General features: G+C 41.1%; 1 protein-coding gene and 2 long non-coding RNA genes across 9 annotated transcripts in view; 2 read left to right on the forward strand and 1 right to left on the reverse strand.

Moving 5' to 3' along the window:
• The first annotated feature begins 6,140 nt into the window (after nucleotides 1-6,140).
• LOC311432254 lies at nucleotides 6,141-8,900 on the forward strand. Its single transcript, XR_014689918.1, has 2 exons — nucleotides 6,141-6,609; nucleotides 7,966-8,900. It is a non-coding gene; the product is annotated as an uncharacterized lncRNA (long non-coding RNA).
• Nucleotides 8,901-11,425: 2,525 nt separating this feature from the next.
• TRDMT1 (tRNA aspartic acid methyltransferase 1) overlaps nucleotides 11,426-19,962 on the forward strand; it is a 30,641-nt gene continuing 22,104 nt past the window's right edge. For 2 of the 7 annotated variants that reach the window (XM_084510511.1, XM_084510513.1), the window contains exon 1: nucleotides 17,216-17,298. Coding sequence is in view for 2 of the 7 variants with exons in the window: in XM_084510512.1 (XP_084366638.1) it covers nucleotides 11,911-11,974 (64 nt within the window). In the remaining 5 variants the exon portion in view is untranslated. Of the gene's footprint in view, nucleotides 11,975-12,192; nucleotides 12,257-17,215; nucleotides 17,299-19,962 lie in introns of those variants that run through there. The other 5 variants (XM_084510518.1, XM_084510512.1, XM_084510514.1 and 2 more) reach the window with 5 other exon arrangements.
• Nucleotides 14,520-17,211, reverse strand: LOC311432253. Its single transcript, XR_014689917.1, has 2 exons — nucleotides 16,932-17,211; nucleotides 14,520-16,264 (listed from the first exon to the last, which is right to left on the reverse strand). It is a non-coding gene; the product is annotated as an uncharacterized lncRNA (long non-coding RNA).

Below are 19,962 nucleotides of genomic sequence, written 5' to 3' on the forward strand. Positions count from 1 at the left end.
TGAATTGCAGTAAAACCACAGTAATCAGCCTAATTTTAAAGAAAGTGCCATGGGACTCTCGGAGACCCTGGCCAGTCAGGATCTTGACCACTTCTTACATGAAGGATACACGGCTAACAGCATCACTAAACACCACTTCGGGGATTATTCATAAACTGGTCTATTAATGAATTTTGTGTTTTTCTTGTGAGCCTTTTGGTTCATGCTGCTACATTTGTTTTGGCATTTTTAATTATTTTTAATCTTATTTTTATTTTTATTTTTTGGCCAGAGAATTGATGTATTGGTTCACAGCCAAGAATGAAATACAGAATCAGTGCCTATAAGTGTAGCAAAAAAAAAAAAAAAAAAAAAAAAAAAAAGAATTGTTGCTTAACTTTCATTAACAGGGAAAAGGAAAAGGGGTGTGCATAGGGAGAGGGTGCAGATGGCTAAACTACTTTATACTGAAAATGTGTTACACTAAGAATGACAAATTCTTTGTAACAGTCAGAACTTCTCTGACAAGTAGGTGTTGGTCTGAAAACATCACTGAAAATAACAAAATTCACATTATTTTTCTTTAGTCGTTTGATTTAAACAGCAAGAAACTAGAGAAATTTAGTCCAAATATTGAATGTGCTTTCCTATTACTATAAACCTGGATTAAACAGATTTGACTCATTTCATGAATTAGATTTCCACACTTTCAGTGAAGATTCTGCTTTACAATATGAAATGCTTGTGTTTTTTTTTTTTTTTTTTCCAGAAAGTATGTAATGACCCTTAAATATAAAATATCCACCAAAAACATCTTGCTATGCAAATGCAATCACTTTGTCTGTCAGTTCCATAAAGCATCCTTAAATCCTTTTGGGAGCATGGACTGGAAGGCACTGGGCTATAGAGGCATTCCTTTGCTCTTCCCCTGCTCCCATGAATATTGAACATGCTCTGTGCAAGAGGGACTCGCTATAACAAGAGGACATGAAAGAGTGTTAATGTCCTGCAGCAACTGAATAGGGAATCTCCATAATACGCAGACACAGCAAGCCCTGTGGCCTGCTACTTGAGTGACTGCTGCAACTTCTAGTGAAAAAGAGCACTTCATCCTTCAGCTGTGGTTTCAGAAGACTCAGACATGTCAGGTTTTGAAAGCAGGAAAGTCTAAGGTTCCCATTTCCAAAAAATAAAAAAAAATTGCAAATTCTGGTTGTAAATCTTCAGCTGGGGCTGTCCCTCACTCTAACTGGGGGCTGTGACAGGGGTCCCCCAAGAACGGCCAGTACTCCCTGTAGCCTTGGTTCAGCATTTGGACAAGCTAGTTGAGGGCAACCCCTCTGAGCCTAGAGAGAAGTCGTCTGTTTCTGAACCCAGAGATTGCTTCTCCCTACACGCTGCCAGAGAACAGCTGATTTTGTTTTTTGGAACACCATGAGGCTAACACATAAGTGTCTGGGCATTTAAGTCTCCCTTTTTGAGTGACTTCCTTGACTAATTATGGCCTTAAAATACATTGAAAATTCTTTTATGAAACTTATTTTTAAAGTTGTATTGCCTACGGTAGTTGCCATTGTTACAAAACATACCGAATGTCTGTGAGTAGCTACTGATTTTTTCAAGGAAATGACTAGGTTATATACTCAAAACTAACCATGTCTCTCTGCAGTATTATATTTTAATGTAAAATGAACTATATGAAACTGGTAAGTCTTTCATCACTAGGGAAGTGTTCTGAGCATGACTCATGCCACCCAGTTGCACGATGTTATTATTGCTGTGCATAAAGTTCCCCTCTACTCTGGTTTCTAGTTGCCAGAAGAGGGTATTTTCTGTATCCTTTCATCCCTCTTTTAACAAATCAGGTAGGCATTTTCAAAGCCAGTATGGCCCTCTGCCTGAGTCCCATGTTGTCTCAAACAGCACGCACAATTCTAGCAACATAGTGGAGAGAAACTGAAGTTTTTCAGCTCTCTCATAGGTCGAGTGATTATTGTAATCCATCCTTAAAAAATAAGGAAAAAAAAAAATGACAACCTGTATACTCTGAATCGCTGCATTTAATAGCAACAGCACTAGCCGATGACTCTCAACAGTATCTTTAGCAATGACTGGGACGTAAAGGCCAAGATTTTCCAAACTGACAAGAGGCATGGCACGCTTTGAGGTTTGATGCTTAGCCTGAAACTCTTTAAGCAGAACTAATTTCCAGACCGTGCCAAGTGCCTCGGTCTTGATTTGGGTGTTCAAAGCTAGGTAACTTGAAATTTCAGCTGTTTGACTTCCTTATTTCATGAAGCTTGCATTTTGCCAAAGACAAACCAGGCAAAACTCATTCAGAGGGCAAAAGAACAAGAGAAGAGCATGAGGATTTTGAATATAAATGAGAATGTTAATACTGTTAATTTGACCCAATCATCTTTTAAAAGCTTGGAAGTCCTTTTTACTTAGAGAACTTGTTTTTTTTATTGTGGTAGGAATAAGAAAATGTGTGTTTGGATGGTCACATAGTTGTACATACAGAAGAAAACAAGGCACACAACGGAGAAATGATGGCAGTGAAAAGGGCAACAGAAATCACAGACTGAGGAAGACATCAGATTAAATGAACATGGTATAATCAGAGTCCTTGTCTTCACTTTTTTGAGAGAGAGGAAAAGGTACCACATTCAGCAGCAGAAAGATGTCAATACTTAAATAACAGGGACTGAGTGGAAAAGTAAGGAGTAGATGAATGCTGCACTGAGCTAAATTACAGCATGGCAAGATGGGGAAAATGGGGGCAAGAGAAGATGTAGGACATGAAGTGTTTTTTAGCTGAAAGGGAGTACCCCATAATCCTACATTGAAAAAGAAAGAAAATAAAAAAACAAACAAAAAACAAACAAACAAACAAAAAAAACCAGGTTCAATAAATACTTGGGCATGTGTTGAATACTTAAAGAGATGATGTACAGGACCATAGAAAAGACAGGCTTGAGGAGAAAAAATGAACTTCACTTTATGCTTCCAGAGCTTGAAGAAACATTAAATCATCCAGGAGAAAATACAGTAATGACAGAGATTAATTATTGTTGCTTCTTCTTCATGGTTCACTCTTGTGGACTGATACAAAACTGGAGGAGCTAGCGATTGCTGACAAGAAAAACAACATTTTACTGAAGGCCAACTCTGTCAGTGCCGTGTTCCCCCTGCCCCCTCCCCATGCTTACTAATGTGTCTTCTAGCCTCAGATTCTTTGATCTGGTGGAACTAACGTCCCATGGTGCAAAGCTTGCCTAGCTCATCACAAATGAACTGAGGAAAGAATGGGGAGAAATTCTTTCAGCACTGTTCACATCTCACCCTGATACCTAATATTGGAACTTGTTCACGTGGCTTTAGTTATAGCTGTGCTTTTTGTTTTGAGGGAGTCTCACAAATGGAATAAAAGACTATTGTAAATATTTGAAGATGAATTTTCTGGAATACCTTCCTTCAGTATCCATGCAAACAATTTCACATTGCATTTTGATGACTATATAGTCTATTTATTTTTCTTTTTTTTTTTTTTTCCTTCTTTTTTTCCCTAAGGAACTACTCAAAGATCATGACGGACACTTTATAAAGCCTTTTTAACTTAAGTAAAGGATTTTACTTTATAGTCACTTCAAGCTTTCAGTAGAGGCTTTGTAAAACGCTTTTTCTTTCTGTCCTTTGCTACATTGTTGACTTTGCTGTCTTGGCTTTGCTATCAAGAACAGTACTCAGTTGTTATCCCTGCAGTCAGCTGTTGGCACAGGTAGAAGTCAACAGCATGGATGAACATTCATTTGTCACATTACAATGGGAAACCATACATACAAATTTGTCTGGGATTGCTGTTTTAAATTTTGAGATTGCAAACCTTTTCAAACTTGAGTCATCCATCCATTCATCCATCCATTCTCTCTTTTGGAAAAAGCTAAAAGAAGTGATTCTAGTATGCCATTAATGAACCCTGTCAGTTACACATTTACTACTTCTTTTTGGCCAAGCTTTTTCAAAGCAAACTGCTTCAAGGGCTCCTCTAGCCAAAAAACAATTAAATCTGGGGAGTGATTTCATTCTTCTCTCTCCCCCAGTTCCATCACTTACACAAAGCATAAATAGCCTAATGTTTTCTTGCCATGATATACCAGGAAATGATGATGTTCTTTTTGAGGAAGGGGCAGGACACAGCAATGGAATTATTAATTACGTGCTGCAATTGTTCAATTCTTCCTTTGAGATGCCCAGGACAAGCAGAAAAGTACTAGCTGAGGGCCAAGTTTTTACTGGATTCCTCAGTTTGAGCTCTTGTGCCAAATCCTTGGTTCCAATGAGTCTCATAAACTGACTGTACATTGTGTTAGCCACTTTGGGATTAGTTAGCTTCTTACAAAGGGAAGGGGACGTGGCTTGCACACCCCAAAGCGGAGAAGACTGAGTTTCTAAGACGAGTTGCTTTTACATGCCAGCTCTATGCTTCATCTCCGAGCATAAATATGCTCTGTCCAGATGGGGTTGAAGAGGGAAGATGATCCAGATTTAAGCTGGTAGTATGCAAAAATCAAAAATAAAATTGTATGCTGGAGGGACTGGAGTAGAAAAAATATTAAATACACATAAAGCAGATGGTGCATATGGTTGGAGAAGGAAACGAGAAAGTATCTAGAAGAGTGGAGAGTCCATATTTTTCAGGTGGAAAGGTGTCCTGCTTTCCATTACAAACACGGACTCACAATATACCTGAAACTTTCCTTGATAATTTGGCTCTTGCTTATGGTCATTGAGTAGGAAAGAGTTAATGCCTGTGTAGAATGACTGGAGGAAGGAAATAGAAACTATTTAGGAGCTTTGTAGATGCTTTATTGGTGTTGACTCTCAGACTTTTGCCAGTGTTTGTGACTGCTTATCTGACATGGAATATGCATTTCCCATAAGCTCCACAACATGGAGGTTACCAAGCCTACAACCCAAGTCCAAAGCACAGCAGGATGAAATACCTTCCCGTGTAATGAAGGAGCCTTCTAGGTAATGAAACAACATGCAGGCCAGACCTTTCAAAGACAGAGGACTGGATTACTGTGGATATGGTAATAATGCTGTTCTCCAACAGATGTATTCCTAAAATCATCAACTGCTATAGTATCAAGAGAAATCTAGAGATACATTCTGTAAATGAATTCTCTCAATAACATAATACTATTGTACTATCATATTTGTGGTGCCTGGACTGGTGCTGACGATGGGATGTATGCATAGTGTAGGTTTATTAATGACTTGTGTTTAACTCCCTTACTTTTCTGATTTTTGAACAACTGTGCTCTATAGCATAGGAGATGAGTGCTATATGTGACTTGGCACTGTTTCTGCAATGAAGTCATCCTCAGGGACTTTGGCTGCTGTGCAGGGTCCCTGATAGACAATTCCAACAATATCCCATTGTATGTCTCTTATGAATTATGTGAAACATTTGCTGGAGTCTTAAATCAGCCCAACTCCCTACAGATGAATATTGACACTGCCAGTCTATACTGGCATATGTCTTGTGCAAGAAGACTTCCCTTCTTCAGAAAGAACTATTTTAGGCTTTCTTAACCCATTTAGGTTAGGTTTATTTGTGCTGCTGTCTCTAGGCTGTCTCAGCAAAATTAACATTTTAAATTTATAGCCCTTTTTCTAAAAAAGGTTTGTTTCAGCTTTAGGAAGACCCGTTCTTACCTGAGGCAATACTTAATTGGGAAAAAGGATCCAAACAAACCTAGCAGCCAAAACTGACAACTTTCTGCTTTAGCTGGAAAATTTTACAAGATTTTGCAGGATTTTCAATTTATCCTCTATTCCATTTTACCTTTACACAATCTCACAACTTCTTCAAACCTGTGCATTTCTATAGACTATTTTCTAAGAGACTTTCTGGTAGAACAGAGCTATGTCCCAGCTGCTAAGCTTTAGCATATCGGTATGCTTGACAGACACCTGAAGACACAAATGTAGTAAAAAAAGAGAATATTTACACTGCAGTCACTCCTATAATTGCAGTTTTAAGTGACATATCAAATGGACTTAAACTAGTTTTGAAGTAACTCATTTGCAAAGTGCCAGTAATGTAACCAAGGTGGAGCACTTCAGTGCTGCAGAGGCACCGTGTACTCAACTTCTTGGGCAGGTTTTGTAGTCCTCAGTGCGTGCATTTGTGGTTTCAAGGCAGCTCAGAAAGTCTGCAGTTACAGCTCTGCTGTGGCTGCATTAAAGATTTTCTTCCTCTCCGGAGGAAACACCCTACTACTGAAATCCTACCACCATGGTGACCAGCGCAAGGCATCTCATTTCCTGTGCCAGCTACAGGCTTACTCAAAGATTAAAATCATCACGTGGGGCCGAATGAAAAAAAAAAAAAAAACAAAAAAAAACAAAGTTTGGGCAGGGGAAGAACCCTTTAAAAAAAGACAAGCCTGTGGTATACAAAAGTTTTAGGTGATACGAAATGGGTTTGTGACTAAAGGCATGATCAATGCCAATGTATAGATAGCTACAAATCTTTCTCAGTTTCTCATTCTATACACTATATACTATGCACACCATATGGGGATGCTGGAAATTAAAACTCCTGCCTTAAGCAAAAAGGTAAGAAGCACATCCAGGCTTGCCATCTGCACTCATCTATCTCTTTTCCCTTATCCCCCCTCCTCTGAGAGAGCTGAAGGCATGTTACCATCTCCTCCTGCTCTGCAAGCGAGCTGGGATCTCCCACACCATCAACTCCATCCTGAGGGAGTGGCTTGAACGGTTCCCTCCTTGAACCAACGCCTGGCCCTGCGTCTGCTGCCCCCAGTTTCCTGTGACCCTTCAAGATCTGACTCAAAACAAGTTCACTGCAACAGAAATCTTTTGGCTGACTGCAGCAGGACTTGTAGAGCTCAGATTCTGCTTTTGTTCAGTCCTGCAAAGATTTTATATAGGGATATATCTTGCTTACTGGCTTTTATTTTATTTATTTATTTTAAATCCTTTATTTTTGGCCAGGTGTTGGAATGCGTAAGTACAACAAGAAAGTCAACAACACCATGTTGACATAATGCCTCTCATCCAGCCAGGCTTACCACTGCAGGCCAAACATAACAAACAGGCCAGATTTGTTTATATTTATTTCAACCAGGAAGGTAATGAATTAATTAGAGAAGCAATGTCTTTTTTATCCCTTATTCCCTACAGAGTACATGCATAACTCCAGAACCTGAAAATAAAATGTTGAAACAAGATTAATGTCTGAAAATAGAAAGGCTATAAATACTTGTGTTTGATGGCTCTTCTAAGTAATTTCAGTTATATATATTTTCCCTGCATAGAGTGCTTAGAAACGGGTTGGGAGAGGCTAACAAACCTATCTTGATGTGGGTTTCACTTCTAGTCTTGCAGATGTGTAGGATTATAAATGAAAATTGTAGCCTTCATTGGACGTACTGGCACAGCCCAGCACGGTTCCTAGAAATGCCATGTTGGTGGCTGAAAGCTACCTTTACTGAGCAACACTTCATCAGAAACCAAGTGTGATAAAGTCTCTCATGAAACATTACATCTCGTACAGCTCAATTTTGATAAACTGCAAAAGGTTTTCAGTATTAGTAACATACTGGGCCAATGGTTATGGAAACAATAATTTATGCTAGACATCCTCAGTGAACTTTTTGAATCAGTGATTGCATTGCAAGGGTATGACATGCCTAGCATTCCTTCCTAGCCACTGTGATTTCTGACCCAGAACTTGAGCTTCTCTTCCAGACAGCTGAGATGTCTGTATAATTTTTCTGATCTTCATTTAGGTATTTAGTAGGTTATACTAGACTTTTGGACAAAAGAAATCTTGTTTGTCATTCAACCACCAACAATATTTGCTTGTACTGCAGCTTCAATGCACTTTTAAACACTTGGCATGTCCGCAGAGAGAGATTTTTCTTGTTCTCTTTCCTTTTTTGCATATAGAGGAAATGCTCACAAACACTTCAAAGTACAGATCTACTAGCTTCCACTATGTGGCTTTGCAGTGAGGGATTACATTCAAAGGAAACTTGAAGCAATTGATACTGCTACGGCGTCGTGGCATCAATAAAACCCTGTGACATGCACTGCAGACTGGCGACCTTCAGCTCACAGATGGGTGCAGATGGATGCCTTGCTGGCCTGTTAGTCACTGCTTCCTGCAGATGGGATGGCAGGGAGGAACTGCAGGAGAAGATTTGAAAACTGCAGAAGGCCTAAGGTGCCTATAAAATGTTGCTTGGGGGGTTCTTTCATGTATTTGTTGCTGGTGTGAACTATATAAACACAACAGTGGAAACCCTTTCTTTCTATTTTCTTTGAGCACGAGAGCATGCATAGCCCTGTCACAGTTTGTTACTTTAACTTCCAGTTGCTGCTACAGTGAAATACAGAATCCTAAAGTGGTGTTTTTTGCATGTTTCTCTGATGTTATTTTGCAGCATGGGTAACTGTAACAGTTTTAACAATTCGAAAGCCTTGCAAGAAGAGAAAATATTGCAGTGGTTTCCCTTGCATGTTCCTCTTACCACATGCATCTATTTCACTGGATGTGTTTAGTGGTTACCAGGACAACAGTTTCAGATCTAGCATGATTACCTATATCATACCAGTCATCAGAGATGTGGGTAAACTTCGGAAACTTCTGAACTGAGGAAATGCTGCCAGTTGCTAGGAGGCAGGAGTTTTCCAAAGCTATCTCAATGAAAATGCTGGTATCACATGCTGATGTCTTGGCTTTAGAAATGTCACTAAATGATCAGTTTGCTTAACATGTATTTTACTGTAAATATATGTCAGTCAAGAAAATAGATGTTTTGTCAATGCATTATCATAGTTCTATGGATATGTTGATTTAGAATAAAGTACTTTTTTTTTTTTTTTTTTTTTTTTTTTTTACAAAAGCCTAGCATTTCTTATTTAAAGCCAGGTATATTGTTGGAGCATAACTGATACATGAAACAGTAAATACCTGTGTCCAAATAACATTAAGAGTTCAGAGCTGCAGAATCTGAAATCCTTTATCAGAAAGTCAAAATCAGAAGAGTCATAGAACAAACTTCTTCCCTTGAAGTCTTAAGGAGCTGTACAAATACCTTTACTGAGAGTAGAATAGGGCCTGAAGGCAGATATTGGACTTGAACTCTTGTTATTAATCTCCTCTGTTAATCAAATCAAATGTTGTTTGAGATTTACAGGAATCCTATCCATCCTATATGCACAAAGCAAAGAAAGAGCTGTCACAGTACCCAAATTCCAGTAAGTCAGAGAAATTCTGTTGGGAAATTTTGCAGACATCTGGCTGCTGCCAGGCCACAAGACCAAGAGAAAGCACCCATTTAGCCTGTCCCATGGTAGTGGCAATATGTGTTATCAAAATTTTTCCTAACTTAACTATGAACAATCACTTTCACATGGCACACTCTCTTTAGCAATGCTTCAGATCTTTTGTAAGAAGAAGGGTATGAGTGACCAGTGATCTTGGTGCTTCTCAGTCATTGCCTCAATCTCTCAAATAAACGCTATACCTTAATTTTTATTATAAAAGGTCTGATAAAAAATATAGTTATTATTATGCTGTATTTATATAGGAAGTGTGCTAGATGTAATTGTTTCCAGAGTCTCAGATTTGGTTTGGTCCTTTTCATAGCTGTCAATTAATAAGGAGAACCAGGTTAGGGCAGATGCCATTACACATAATTATGAAAGTGATTATTGGCATTTGTTTAAAAATGAGTACAAGGGAAATTTTGGTATTTCCTATTCTTTGCAAATTTCAGCTAATGAAATCTTGGCCTAGTTCATGCATTTCTTTGTTGCCAGAGTGGAGGCTTGTTGATCAGATTCTATGGCTTACTACACAGAGGATGCCTGGTAGAGGAGGTAGGTGGAGAATTTCCCCTGAGCAGAGAATATTCCACTGTCACCAGTATGGCAAAAATGTATCTGCTACTTTCTCCACTTGACTCTACCTTTGCCACATGAATGGCAAGAATACTTTGGAATCAAGGAAAGGGGAGGGAAAAACAGGGCTCAAGTATGTCTTCCCTTCTGATACAAGGAAATATTGTTCCTCTGTAGCTTTAATTGCTCCAGATACTGGGCAGCTCCAAATAAATGAACTGCTTGTGACTGCCTAAAGCCCTCATTACAATATTTAGCTTTGCTGTGATGTATATAGATTGTTGAACTAGTAACACAAGGAGCTAAAATTCATTAATTGGCTTTACTAATTTCAGTAGTCTCTTAAAAGCTTCATTTTTCTTTACCTTTACCTTGTATCTTGTATTTTGACAGGCTCCTACTGACGTTTATCTTCTTAGCTGAGAACAACCTTGTTCATCACAGCCATCATCATCATCCTGAATCCTTTTCTTCAGTCTTCCTCATCACCTTTGTCTGACAACTGTTTTCTTCAGCCAGAATACTCCCTATTTTGTTAAGCCATGTGATTCAGCTGCCTTTCTCAGTTCTTCACCCACTGCCTGTGCAAGCTACCTATCTTGTCACTTCTTGTAATGTGCGCTGCTCCCCTCTTTGGTACCTCAGCCGCTACACTTCCTTTCAGAAATTGTCGAAGTAGACTTCAGGCTTCTTTTTTTAGTCACATGCTTACTTCCATGGCTGGCAAATAAATCGACAGCCCCAGACTCTGTTGATGAAAATCCACAGTGAATGACAGAACTGTTACACAAAAAAAAAAAAAAAAAAAAAAAGCTCGAGGACTGATATTCTTACTTTGAATCTTTTAATAGTGCTTCTGATTCTACTGTTTTCCACAGTCAATGAGCTCCCTATTCTGGATCAGTATGTTGAAAGACAGCACATCTCCTTCTGGTTCACTGTCCACTTTCAGCTAAAAATTGTGCCTACACTGAAAGACAAGAGATAGGAGTTACTCTGACAGGCTGCATGAGGCAGCTGCTAAAGAAAAACAAACACCTTGAAATCCACCTTATTTTTGGCAGGTTTCTAGGAGGCTCCACAAAAATATAATTAACTTAAGATTAGAGAAACATTTTCAGATTTTGTTTTTTTCATGTTTCATCTTCACTTTTGAATCTAAATCTTCAAACTTTGGCATAGAGGAGTATTTTTACTTTGTGTGAGGTAAGTATCCTACATTGTACTGTGCAGTATATTTACTCTTTGGGTTTTGTAAGTACATGTAAATGCATCTGCCTGGCATTTCTTGTTACAAACTAACTGCTTCTCAGGGGCAACTATGTGTCTTTGAGTCACCTCTTCCTTTTTAATTTAGAGAAAGCAATTTCATAGCGTTAAGACAAATTAGGAGAGTTTCATCAGTTATTTCCTTCCTTCCTGTTCCACCAACATTGCGGGCTTTGAAACGGCTTTTCAAACCATCCCTGCAGACTAAAATCACTCCTGCAAAAAGCAGACAAACGCTTAGGCCGGCAGAATTGCCACATGCCATCAGCATCAGCTGCCCAGCCGGACAGCAGACCGGCACCATCCCCAGCGGGCGGGCACAGCCCTTTTGGGGGCCCTTTTTCCCTTCTCTCCCCATGTCTGTCCTGCAGAGTTTGGGAAGCATCCTCCTGGGCTCCTGCTGACAGGCTGGGCTTGGGGAGTCACTAAGAGCCCTGCCTCATTTGCAAGGCACAAGCCACCCTAATCAATTTCTGCCCCCAGCCTGCCTTTCCAGCACGCCCTTTGCTGATTTCACCCACACGACCGGCCTCCCCACACAGGCGAGGGACTGGCCATGCTAGCAGGTGGCTTCCCCACGGGGTTTCAGCCCGTTTTGGGGTTTAATGAGCAATTAGCAGCGCCCCACGGAGCGAGCGGAGTGGGAACGAAAGAGAAACGGAACGGGCGGACGGCGCTCGGGGAGGCGGCCGGCGGGGCCGGGCTGTGCGCTGCGGGATGGCGGCGCTGCGGGTGCTGGAGCTGTACAGCGGCATCGGGGGCATGCACCAGGCCCTGAGAGGTACCCGCCGCCATCACCGCCTTCCCCGGGGCCCCCTTCTCCTTCCCCCGCGGGGGCGCCATCTTCTCGCTGCGCCCCCGGCCCCCGGGGGGCTGCGGAGGGCGCCATCTTCTCGACGGGGCGGGCTAAGATGGCCCCGCTCCTCAGCCCCTCTCCTTAGGTGGTGCCCCTCGCCCCGCCGTTTTGCACAAGCACCGTGGGGAAGGAGGGGACGGAGGAAGCCCTGAGTGAGGCCACGGCCTCTCCTCTCATCCCTTAGCCACGTTCTCCCCTTCTCCAGGGGCAGGAAAGCGGTGGGGGGCTGGGGTGGGGGCTGTGCCCGTGAGGTGGACGTGGGGGTGAGATGTAAGGGGTGGTGGCAGCTGGGTTTTGGCTAGTGAGGTGTTTGTGTCAGTGGTCCACGGCAATGAGGGTGGTGAAGGGCCTGGAGCACAAGTTCTATGAGGAGCGGCTGAGGGAACTGGGGTTTAGTCTGCAGGCTCAGGGAGACCTCATTGCTCTCTGCAACTGACTGAAAGGAAGTTGTGGGGAGCTGGGGGTCAGCCTCTTCTCACAGGTAACCAGTGACAGGTCTACAGGGAATGGCTTCAAGTTGTGCCAGGGGATGTTCCGGTTGGAAATGAGGAGACATTTCTGCTCAGAAAGAGCAGTCAGGCACTGGGACAGGTTGCCCAGGGAGGTGGTGGTGTCACCATCCCTGGGGGTGTTCAAGGAAAGGTTGGATGTGGTGCTTAGGGACATGGTTTAGTGGGTGACATTGGTGGTAGGGGGATGGTTGGACCAGATGATCCTGAAGGTGTTCTCCAACCTTTATGATTCTAAACTGGGCCGTGCCCCAAAGCGGTTGTGGCTCGCTGGGTAGCACCGTGCACTCAGAGAATACTGGGGTGGAGGTGAGGGATCTGTGGTCCTGTCTCGGCTCAGGTACCTGCTCTCAGGAAAACCCTGATTTTGCACACATTAATATGTGCTCTGTTGTCTGCTGGCATGCCCCTGCTACAAATGGGATCAGGGTCACACAGGCAAATTAGCCAGGTTATCCCATAGGCGTGCAGGTAGACTCAGTGTTTTCATCTTTCAGTACAGAATCATCTAGGTTGGAAGGGACCTCCAAGATCACCGAGTCCAATCTCTGACCTAACACTAACAAATCCTCCACTAAACAGTATCACTATCTCACGTAGTTTGGTGAATAGCTATTTTCTAAACATGAAAATCGAATATAACACGTGAGCTAATATTGTGAGTTCATGCTAGATCATGTGACTGGATGAGTTTTTGATCTGGTATCAGGAACGCTGGAGAAGAATTTTATTTATTTTAAATTGTAAAAGCTGTGGCCTGGGTGACCTTCACCAAGTCCCATGGACTCTTTGTGACTTGGCTTCCCCAAATAAAAAAATTGAGCTAGGGTTATTGAGCTCCTTTGTTAAGCACCCTGGGCTTTGTTACTGTGCTCAGTCCAGGTGTCAACACAAATCTGTATCATTTACAATGATCATGATAATAATTTTAATTACAACTACAATCCTTCAAATACTAAACCTTTCATAATTGTTAACAGCCCTTCTGTTACTCTGTACAGCAGAGAGCATTTTCCTAAAAACATCAGGCGAAAACTCACTTTACCTTGTTCTTCCAGTGAGCTATGTAATATTAAAAGATTATGCCTAGGGTAGAGTCCGCTTTGCATCGTTCATTCATTTAAACCATTGTCAGTGAGGCATTTTTCTACTGTATAATTTTTGCTTGAATGTTTATGTATGTTTTGTGTATGTATAACATGTAAAATACATTGTATACCAAAATAGGTACCCTCATTGTTATTGTAAATAATCCTAACCACCTGTTGAAGTAACGCGTGTTCCTTATTTCCAAACACATCCTTTTGAGTGTTAAGAGCAAAATATATCTGGGTACGGAGCTGTAGATTTGCAGGCTTTGTGGAATCAAGAGAGAGTATGGCGGTAACGATAACACTTTTCTTGTAGTCTTGTTCCTTAAAGTGGTGGGGAACTATGTGTGTTACGGACACGCATGGGGGTGGAATTAAATGATCTTTAAGGTTTGTTCCCACCCAAACAATTCTACAATTCCAGACAGTTTCCAAATTTCCGTAGAAAGTGGACAGATTCCTGAAACTTAGCCTACACCACGGCCCTCACTCAGCTTGTTATGTGTTGGTTTTTGTATGTATACAAAAATATTTACCAAGTGTCACCTGGCTCTGTTCTTAACACAATAATAGGCATCTTGTGAATGTTCAGCTGTGTTCTGCACTAATTAACTCATCGTAATGCCAGATGTGATATCCTGTAGCCATCCATCTCCAACTAGGCAAACACCATTTGCAACACAACAAAATGCTTAGGGAATGGGGACGTTGGAAATGCAGCCTTAGAAGATTATCGGACTACTTGTAAACTTGTATCCAAAAGGTATACTGATTGAATGATGCCACAGGGGACATACCAAGGCTTGGAAATGTATACATCTTTTATATCTTGTGTACTTTGGAGAGTGAAAGAATTAACCAAAGCATATGTATTGCTTCCCAGAAGGGTAAATTTATTTCCAATAAGATGAGAATCTTATTTCAAGTCTAGTGAAAGCTAATAGGCAACTGAATAAAAGGGTATATATAATTTGCACTGAATTATATATTTAATGGCAGGCCATTATATAGAACTGGTTTTGATGAATTGAATTGCATTCAGGAATACTGATACAGTCAGGCGTTTTGATCTCTTCTGCTGTTTTTTTCTTTATAAGTCTTTTAGACATCTGGATTCAGTTTTCTTAGTTTATAGAGGAAGAAAGTGAAGTCAAGAGGATTTAAGTGTTTGCTTTTATGTGGAAATCAAACAGAAAAGTGAATGTTCCTTTGAAAGTACTTTTTGTATTATAATAATAGGATTTCTTATATGTTTTCAGCCTATATGTGTATCTGAAACCATGCTATTTGAAGATGTCTCTGGTACAATTTTTTGGATGTTGAAAGAAAGCCCTCCATTTCACGAGTGCTTTTATAAGCCAGATGCGTGAGAGATGAAGGCTATGTGCAATACTGTATTTTCTTGGTATGGTTTCTATTGAATCTATACAGCCAAGAACAACAACAGAATCATTTAGAAAAGAGAGAAAACATAAAACACTTCAGTGCAGCCACTCCAGGACAGCTACTTGTTCAGCAACATGGATTCTGTAGTTCTGGCAACTTCTCGCTCAGTGTTGGTTCCTGGCTCTGTTACACAGCCAGTTTTTTGGCCAGTTGTGTTCAGCAGCACTGATCCAACATTGTATTTTGTCTGTGTAATTGTCAGCGTTTTCAATGGCAAATAGGTATTTTCCAGGAAATCTGTGGCTTTCTTTTTTTTACCTTGATGTCCTTTTTGGCAGCAATTTTTTATAAGCTTAATTCTAAGACAGCATATAATTGGGTTTGCAGGATGAGGATGTTCATTGTTTTGTCAGTTGTCATTAAAATAAAATGCATTTGGCAGCAAGTAATGTACCATTGTTTTTTAGGTTGTCCTCACCTACACTAAGAAATAAATGAATTTTAATAGACCCACAGAGGTTTGTATCCAAGTCTTCTTCTATTTCTACATACAGCTGTATGTAGAAATTATTGATGTGTAGTTGAATCAGGTTCTTTTGGGCAGCATAAGGAGGCCTGCTCATGAATTTAGGTTTCAGTCCAAAACTAAAGAAGAAAATGTCTTGGGGTTGTCTAGCTCGATGCTGACGCTTCAGCTGCAGATAATCCAGCATATGCAGAATTTCTGGTCTCAGATGTTGAATGCTTCATAGTCATATCTTAATTTTAACAGCAAAGGCATGGAAAATATACATAATTTGGAAAGTTGACCTTGATTAAGTTTGGAAGTCATTGAGCCTGTTCATATTCACAATCGTGAAGGCTTGAAGCAGCTAACAGATAGGAACGTGTTTCTTCCCTTTTTCCCATCCTGTGCTCCAAAGATTTGCAGAGGTTGGTGTTTGGATCATGTGTGTCTAAACCTACGATATTTTATACGTACGTAATGCATGCGTGAGTGTTTTGGCTGTATGTAAAGTACAGAGTCCTACAATCATAAAATACAACCTTTATTTTTAGAAAATCTGTGGCTCTAATTCATTTCCTTAGCAACTTTCCATCAAACAAACAGCCTGCTCTAACTCACTCCCAACCAAAGCAAACTCAAAATGGCATATTAATTTAGGCAGTTTTCCCATGAAAAATAGATTCCAGGTCTCTGCCACAAGCGTTTGTCATCTGCCAGGTCACTGAAAAAATAAAATAAAATGTGAAAGGGCCACTTAAAAAAAAATCCTGTAATTTTGCAGCCCCGAAGTTACTGACAGTTTTCCACTGCAGCTGTTATATGTAAGTTTTAGAGTAAGAATTAGTCTTTTGTAGGCTGTCCTCCGCGCTTATTGTTGTTCATTTTATTTGATAATCTCCGTGAATTGCACAGCGTAATGAACCGAAGTGCGTAACTGCATAGCATGGCTATCTCGGGCGGGGAGGAAAAGCAGACAGAACTGGCAAGCAGCTATAAGGCTGAGCACAATGTTCAACAAAAACCTTGCTTATCTGAAGAAGTTTTTCCAGCTAAATTCATTTAAATGTTAATAGCTGTCCAAAATGAAGCCCTTGATAGAGCAGGATGGCGCTGGTTGGGTTATAACATAAATTTGCATTGTTTGTATGGTTAAACACGAACAAAGCCTGCACAAATACAGCAGTGGAAAAAAGTTGCTAAGTATCCTGCAGGAAGCAAGTATCACGTTTCCTGATAATCGCGCTGCCTGTAGTCATGGACAGTGCAGCCTAATCATTTAAGCCACGAGCTGACAGCTCAGAAATGAAATCTTCGCTGTCTGTTCTAGAGGGAAACACGACTGACACAATGTGTGACTAATCTTCCCTTTTCCATCTGTTTCCATATACCTGGTAGCGTAGATAATTGGCTTTGGCCCTGATTTCCCAACGCAGCGGGATCTGCCGGGCGCTGCCCTTGGTGCAGCTCCGTGCGTTTCATGTGCTCTGCTGGCATCGATGATCATCGTGGTGCAGGAGTAGAGGGGTGGATATAAACAGATCTATGCTAATTTTAAGGTCTGGTAGAAATGCATCACAAAGGAATCGATGATTCTGGCATGGAAAAGGGCAAATAAAGTCAGAAATTTTATTTCCAGAGTTTGTAGATGCCACCTTTTTTTTTTTTTTCCCAGGTCAGAAGCTAGCACACATCCTGCCCTCCTTTGTTTGGAGTGCCACACCTTCCAGTCATCGCAGCGTGAACAAGTGGATGTTGGTGGGCTAACACAGCTTTGTGTGTGCAGCAAAGTAGAGAATGGGTGCCCAAAATTTAATTTGCAATTTTATTAAGCTGACAGGGCTTCTGTTTGTGTATTCAAGAGGTTTCAAGACCCAAGTGCAAAATCAGTACATTTCTAATGAGATGATACAAGTTTGATTTCACCTGATTTCAGCCTAGAGAGAGCTTTATGCTCTAGTCTGCCTAAAAATAGGCTGTAACGCCTCCCTCAGCAACTTCCCCATTGTCTGTGGCTTCCTACTGAGCTGTAACATAACTTGGTTTTGTGCCTTCTGTCAGTGGGGATAGATAGTTAAACACAACCTTGATTCTGCTTTTGTAGACTGCTTGCAGTCCTTTTTAATGATATGTTCTTACAGTTATTTTCAATTCACAAATACAGCTGTCATAGCAAAATGTCACAGTTTAGCATCAAAGCTATGTACATTTCAGGAGAGTTGTTTACAAATGTTTCATTTTCACCTTATGTGAAATTTACACAGGCTTTTCTTTGTTAGGTTTGATGCGTGAGATCTGCTTGTCTGCTCGAGCTCCATGCGTTTCCAGCGTATTCCCAGAGAAATACACTTAATCAGCTTTCAGAGGGAGGCTGCTCTGTAGCAAGAACTCCCAAGTGAGCCACAGCTATTGAGTGAGGAGGAGGAGAAGCTTTGAAAAAATTATTAGGTCCTTGAATAGGGAAGAGAGGATGTCAGATGGGATAGTTCAGGAAAAGATGCTGTCTCCTCCCATGTGGGTTCACATCTCTTGCTTAGGCTGGACATTTTATTGTGTGGTGTGAATGTGTCAATAAATTATTAGTTGTGTGCTCTCTCTGAGGATTTCCAGGCATTAGGGCTGATGAAGTCCCCTGCAAATCCTCACGATTTCTTTATTCTTGTATGTATGAAGAGACTGGACTGATGTTCATCCTGTAACAATGATGACCATCTGAATCATGAGTTGCAGGGAAGGCACGCTGCCTGCCTTTCTGATTGTCATTTTTAAACTGGGCGTTCATTTAGCTAATAATTCAAAATTACTGATTATTTTCTTTTCTTCTGGACCACCTGAAACAGGTAAGTAAGGATCTGTTCATCAGGACAACATGCTTTAAGAACTGAAAGAATTAATTGGGAAAGCAGTTCCTTAAACAACACTTGCAATTTGTTTCCATTTCGTAGGTGTTCCAACTCACTTTAGGAAGATTGCTTCTTGAATACACCTTTCAATTTAGACAGGCAGCCTGCGAAGGCGATGCTCCTTCCTCACTAGATGTCAGTGTTAACATACCTGTTCTGTGAGCCCAGGTGTAGTCGTGCTGTTGGCCATGTGGATACACCTGTGTTTAACAACCTCACTTACAATTTGCGCTCAAAGTGTCAACACAGAAACTGCAAACAATGATTCCCACGTGGACCCTTAGTGGGTGGCCACTGGTCATTATTTTTCTTGTGCAAACTCTTATCCACCTTGCCATTTATTGCACCAAGTAAACGCTGGACAGCTCGGATGATTTTTCTTAAGCTATCTGCTACAACCTTTGCAGTACTCAGATTTCTCTTTCATCTTAGTTTTGCATGAGATGGCCTTGAAAATGTGAATGGTAAAAGATAGTGGGTGGGTGATAACTGCATCGCTCAAATTTATATGGGCTGGAGACATCGTAGCTGGTTTTTCATCCTCTCAAACTGTAAATAATTAGCTGGCTAGCAGTAATTCGTAGGATGTCTCGTAAGGTCACTTGTTAATATGTCACTTGTGCACGTTGTGAGAGTACCTGCAGGCACATAGATGGCTGTTTGCCCCGTTCCTGTGGGCTTACAGAGCCCTTGTTAAACTTGCCCGTGTTTCAATGGGGGCTTTGTGATGGTGACCGTAACGTGGCTTTCCTGGTGGTTGGAGAGGTCTGGTCTGGTGCAGGAAGAGCATTCACAGTTCTCTGCCTGCAGTTTTCCCAGTGACCACAGCCTGTCTTTCTGACAAAAAGCCTCAGGGAAGGTATTGGAGTGCATAATAAACAGTGTGGCATGATGAGCAGCGGCTTAAACACTTCTTTTTCTGTGTTAAGTTTCTGTAGACCTGTTATTCTGTTCCTCTGTAAGCAGACCATTGATTATTTATATTACTCTTAGCTGTCAGTAGGTTTGTTGTTGTCCTTTCCTCTTTTCCATTAATGGCTCTGAGCGCCCAGAAATACTTCCTTTGATAACAAGAGATTAGGAGCTGCTTAATGTTGTCCTTCAAAGCGTTTGCTATTTTGGGGACCTTGAACCCAACAGGGGCAGCAGTTGGGTTCGAGGCCCAAGGCTTTGTGGGGAGCATAAGCACAAATACTTTTCAGGTACCTTCTTAAAGTTTTATTCCACCAGCATACATACCTCAGATGGGTTTTAGAAGTATGCTGCTTCCCATGGTGAGCAGAAAACCAAAAAAATACCACACATGGTTCTTGTAAGTTGTCAGTGGCCAGAGAATCGCAGGCAGTGGCCAAAGGGCTCAGCCATTGCCTTGGGCTGCGTTCCTCCAGCGAAGGAACTTGGTCCTTCTGTAGATACAGAGGCTGTATCTACAAATAAAGAAGGGCACGGTTAGCTTCCCTTTTTGGATGTATAAAGGAGGGAAGTATTGCCCATATGATTAGTAACACGGTACATATTT

Source organism: Aythya ferina, assembly GCF_964211825.1.
Source record: "Aythya ferina genome assembly, chromosome: 2".
In the NCBI taxonomy this organism is placed as follows: Eukaryota; Metazoa; Chordata; class Aves; order Anseriformes; family Anatidae; genus Aythya; species Aythya ferina.